At 58.5% G+C, this 4,894-nt stretch overlaps 1 protein-coding gene across 1 annotated transcript; it reads right to left on the bottom strand.

Moving 5' to 3' along the window:
* Positions 1–2,639: 2,639 nt before the first annotated feature.
* LOC105541659 (CD320 antigen-like) lies at positions 2,640–4,554 on the bottom strand (the record flags this gene model as incomplete). The annotated part of the gene is made up of 3 exons (XM_011982797.1): positions 2,640–3,118; positions 3,289–3,438; positions 4,321–4,554. Coding segments are annotated over 3 exons (527 nt in total), but the record flags the coding sequence as incomplete, so codon positions are not given.
* Between the last annotated feature and the right edge of the window lie 340 nt (positions 4,555–4,894).

A 4,894-nucleotide genomic window follows, 5' to 3' on the forward strand; every position in this document is an offset into this window, starting at 1 on the left:
CGCCCCCTGTAAGCCCCGCCCTGGGGCGTGGCCACTCACTGCACTCCTCCTCATCGCTGCCATCGCTGCAGTCGAAGTCCCTGTCACAGCGCCAGGTGAGGGGCACGCATAAGCCACTGGTGCGGCACTGGAACTTGGTGGGTGGGCACGAGCCTGAGCTGGGGCCTGCGAGACGGATGCAAATGAAGCCTGGGAAGCTGGAGGCTGGACCCTCCTCCAAGAGCACAGCAGCCACTGGCTGTGACCCGCAGGAGATGGGTGAAGTCCTGGGATGTAGGAACCACACTGGCGGCTGCTTGTTACTGAGCCCCTAGTACAAGTGCGGTTCAGAGTGTGGCAGTTCCTGGGCTCACCAAGAGCCCCACCGGGCAGGTGCTACTGCACTCCCCAGATTACAGATAAAGGAACTAAGAGGAGGCTACAGAGCTGGTGGCAGAGGCTGGGTGCGGTGGCTCATGCCTGTAATCTCAGCACTTTGGGAGGCCGAAGCAGGTGGATCACTTGAGGTCACTGAGACCAGCCTGGCCTACATGGTGAAACCCCATCTCTATTAAAAATACAAAAATTAGCTGGGCGTGGTGGTGCGTGCACTGTAATGCCAGCTACTCGGGAGGCTGAAGCATGAGAATTGCTTAAACCTGGGAGATAGAGGTTGCAACGAGCCGAAATCATACCGCTGCACTCCAGCCTGGGCGACAGAGCGAGACTCCATCGCCACAAAAAAAAAAAAAAAAAAGAGCTGGTGGTGGAGTTGGGGTTCGAACTCAGGTCTCACTGATCCCAGAGTTTTCACCAGGCTCCTTACAGCGAGATGATCTACCCGGGAGAACTCCAAACTCAGTGGTTAAAGAGACTGGGGGACGGGCCATTTTTCCACATGCCCTGGGTCAAGCTCACGGGCTCAGGTTAGCAGGGAGGGTGTATCTCCTCTAGGTAGCAAAAGGGAAACTGAGGCACTGGGTAGAAAACCTGCTCAGTCACCAAGTCCTGTTGCCTCGCCTCCTGAATTGCTCCCAGACCTATCACTTTCCCCATCCTAAATGTGTCAGCTCCTCACCAGAGCCCCAGGCCCCAAGGTCCATTAGGACACCAGAGAGCTGCCCTTCCTGCTCTCCTCTCTACACCCTGTGTTTTCCCCTCAATTTTCAGATCTCAGCTGATTTCCTGGGACGGTTCTCAAGTCCCTCTCAGAGACCTAGGAAGCACTGCCTCCCACGTCTGACAACTGTCCTCAAAGCCCTGGTCATGCCTGTCCACCCACAGACTGGACAGTCCGTGGAGGTCAGGGCTGTGACCTGGCTGCCTAAACCCAGGGCAGTGCCTGATCATAAGTGGACACAGGTCACATAAGGGTTCAAGCTGGGTCCAGAGAAGATCCAGGCTGTCCTAGATTCTGAGCAGGGAAGCTTAGCTGTTTGCCGACCTGGAGAGGCACAGAGGGGCCTGGAACCTGGGTCAAGGAATAGAGGAAGGGAGTGGCCTTCAAGGTTTCCTCCTGGGTGCGGCCAGGGGAGGTGGCAATTCTGCCACCCGGCTTGGCTTCACTCTGCCAGGGCGTTTAACCTCTTCCACCTTTACCCACCAGCCATGAGCCTCCAACCCCCCACTGCCCACAGTCAGCCCCTCCCCGGCCATCAGGCCCAATTGCACCTGCTTGCCACACGGTCCCTGAGCTCTGTGGAGCCCAGAAGAGCTGTGGACAAACCAGAGCCAGCTTCCTTCCCTGCCCCCAAGGGGTCTGGCAGCCTCCAGGTGTGGCTCTCTACCCAGGCCCAGACTTCCACAGCCCTGACACCTCTGACCTCCCTTCACTGGCCTGCTGGAGTGTGTGTCCCTCTGCAAAGTGGACAGCAGAGCACAGCAGTCCCCGCCTCATAGGGTGGTAAGCCTGACAGGAGTTAGAGTGACCAGTGACTTTCCCTCCTGGCCTCAGTTTTCTCACATGTAAAAGGGGTATGCTGGGAATCCCTACCTCAACATCCTGAGGACAAAGAGACTGTGTGTAGAGTTTTGTCCTGCAATCCCAGCACTTTGGGAGGCTGAGGCAGGCGGAACACTTGAGGTCAGGAGTTCGAGACCAGCCTGGCCAACATGGTGAAACCCCATCTCTACTAAAAATACAAAAAACTAGCCGGGCGAGGTGGCGGGCGCCCGTAGTCCCAGCTACTCGGGAGGCTGAGGCAGGAGAACGGCGTAAACCTGGGAGGCGGAGCTTGCAGTGAGCCGAGATCACGCCACTGCACTCCAGCCTGGGCGACAGAGCGAGACTCCGTCTCAAAAAAATAAATAAATAAAAAATAATAATAATAATAATTAAAACAGGGTGAGTCCGAGACCATCCCAGGACACCTGGCTTCCACTGCACTGAGGAGGAAGCCACAGTGGGCGGGGGTCCCCAGACCTGGCAATGGGAAGGCACTGCCCAAGCTCTGCTCTTCTTCCAAGAATCCTGATGTTAACGCAGACTCCCCACCCCAGCCTTGCTGCCCCTGCTCCCAAAAAGCAAGAAGCACAGTAGCTGCACCCAGGGCTGGGTCTCCACATCCCACCTTCTCTGGGCTGGGCTCTCATGGAGGAGGGGCTGCAGCAGAGACCCCGGGCTGCCCAGGCCGAGACAGACAGAGACTCAGAGGCAGGCGGAGGATGTGAAGCAACTTTAATCGCCACCCTCAGACAGGGCAGCAGGAGTGTCTCAAGCACGGGGCCATTCCACCCCCTGGGAGCTGCCTGGGGCCAGCCCCTCAGTTCTGGCTGTAGCATGTTCCCCATCCTGGCTCCCCGGGTCTCCATAGGGAGTGTCCAGGGACCCTCAGTCTCCAGGGCCACTTCTGCAGGAGCTCGGGTTCGAGGTTCCACATGGCCAGAAGAACTCAGGTCTCTGAGGGCTGATGTGCCTGTGTACCCATCCGCATCACTGCTCTCCTCCTGCCCGGCTGTGCCCAGGGCTGGGTGACGGTGCTGGCAAGTGCTTGTCCTCAGGGCAGCGAGGTGTTCCGTTCTGACAGCAGCAGGGACTCCTTCATGGCCACCAGTAGCCCCAGCGGGCGGAGGCGCTCCTGGGCTCGGAGCCAGGACAAAAGGAGGAGGGTGGCGGCGACCAGGCTTGCACTGAGCACCGCTGTGGGGAACAGATGGACAGAGGTATAGGAAGGGGGAAGGCGAGAGCCCCCACACCCACCAAGCTCGGCACACACGGGGATGGGAGTTCTGCAGCTCATCCCTCCCCACCCACCTCCCCTGAATCCCGGAGCTCTAAGCCCCCAGCGTGGGAGGGTGAGTCCATCTTACCAGCAGCTGCAATAACCCCATAGACACCTGAGCTTCCAGACTGGTCCCCAGCAGAGGAGGACGTGACATTCCCGACAGAGGTGACACTCTCCGGGGTCACAGGGGGCCCCGTGGTTGTGGCATCCCCTTTCAGGAGGGTCTCGTTGGTTCCTGCAATAAGCCCAGGCGTTCAGTAGCTGAGGAGAGAGCACTGAAGGCATGAGGGGGCCAGGTGCCCAGCGGAGCCCTTGGGGTTTATCCTCCAACCAACGCAGGCTGGGTGAAGTTGACTGCTGCCTGTAATCATGTCTTTTTGTTTTGTTTTGTTTGGAGAAGGAGTCTGGCTCTGTCACCCAGGCTGGAGTGCAGCGGCACAGTATCGGCTCACTGCAACCTCCGCCTCCTGAGTTCAAACGATTCTCCTGTCTCAGCCTCCCCAGTAGCTGGGATTATAGGCGCGTGCCACCACATCTGGCTAACTTGTATTTTTAGCAGAGATGGGAGTTCGTCACGTTGGCCAGAGTGGTCTCAAACACCTCACCTCAGGTGATCCGCCTGCCTCGGCCTCCCGAAGTGCTGGGATTACAGGGGTGAGCCACCGCGCCCGGCCTTTTTTTTTTTTTCTTTTTTTGAGATGGAGTTTCGCTGTCACCCATACTGGTGTGCAGTAGCACAATCTCAGCTCACTGCAACCTCCGCCTTCCAGATTCAAGTGATTCTCCAGCCTCAGCTTCCTGAGTAGCTTGGATTACAGGTGTGTGCCACCACGCCCAGCTAATTTTTTTGTATTTTTAGTAGAGATGAGGTGTCGCAATGTCGGACAGGCTGGTCTCGAAATCCTGACCTCAAATGATCTGCCCGCCTTGGCCTCCCAAAGTGCTGGGATTACAGGCATGAGCCACCACGACCGGCCCCTAATGATGTCTTGCCGCCCCTACAGGGATGCAGGCACAGGCAAAGGCATGTATCCACGCCCCCAGCCTGGCCACGCCCCAGCAGGCAGCGGGTGTGCCCATCTACCCACCAGTCCACCCCACCCCCGCAGGTGCGTACCACAGCCGAGCTCATCGCTGGAGTCGGGACAGTCTGGGTGGCCGTCGCAGCGCCACGTGAGTGGAATGCAGTCATCGCTCAGCGTGCAACGGAGCTCGCCTGCTGGGCAGGCCGGGCGGCTGCAGTTGCGCAGTTTCTTGTCGGTTCTCCCGGAGCAGTCGCTGACGCCCGTGCAGGGGCAGGGGAGGCCAGGGGGCGGTGGGCATTGCCCGTTCTGGGTACACGGCTCAATCCCTGGGGCACAGGGTTGATCAGGTCCCAAATGCCCACCCAAGAAGGCCCAGGTACTCCCTGCAACCCCGTCCCCTGCAAGCCCCACCCTCTAGGAACAGCTGAGCCCAAAAAATGCTCCCTTCCTAAGGCTCCGCCCCCTGCAACTGTTAACTCCACCCTCTAAGGACAGGCCTCCCTGCAAGTTCTTCCCCCAAGACCCCACTAGCTCTACCTTCCTACAAGCCCACTTTATTCTTTTTGTTTGTTTGTTTGTTTCTTCTGAGACGGAGTCTCGGAGTCTCGCTCTGTCGCCCAAGCTGGAGTGCAGTGGCCGGATCTCAGCTCACTGCAAGCTCCGCCC

This window comes from Mandrillus leucophaeus, unplaced genomic scaffold (assembly GCF_000951045.1).
Source record: "Mandrillus leucophaeus isolate KB7577 unplaced genomic scaffold, Mleu.le_1.0 Scaffold2422, whole genome shotgun sequence".
Lineage (NCBI taxonomy): Eukaryota > Metazoa > Chordata > Mammalia > Primates > Cercopithecidae > Mandrillus > Mandrillus leucophaeus.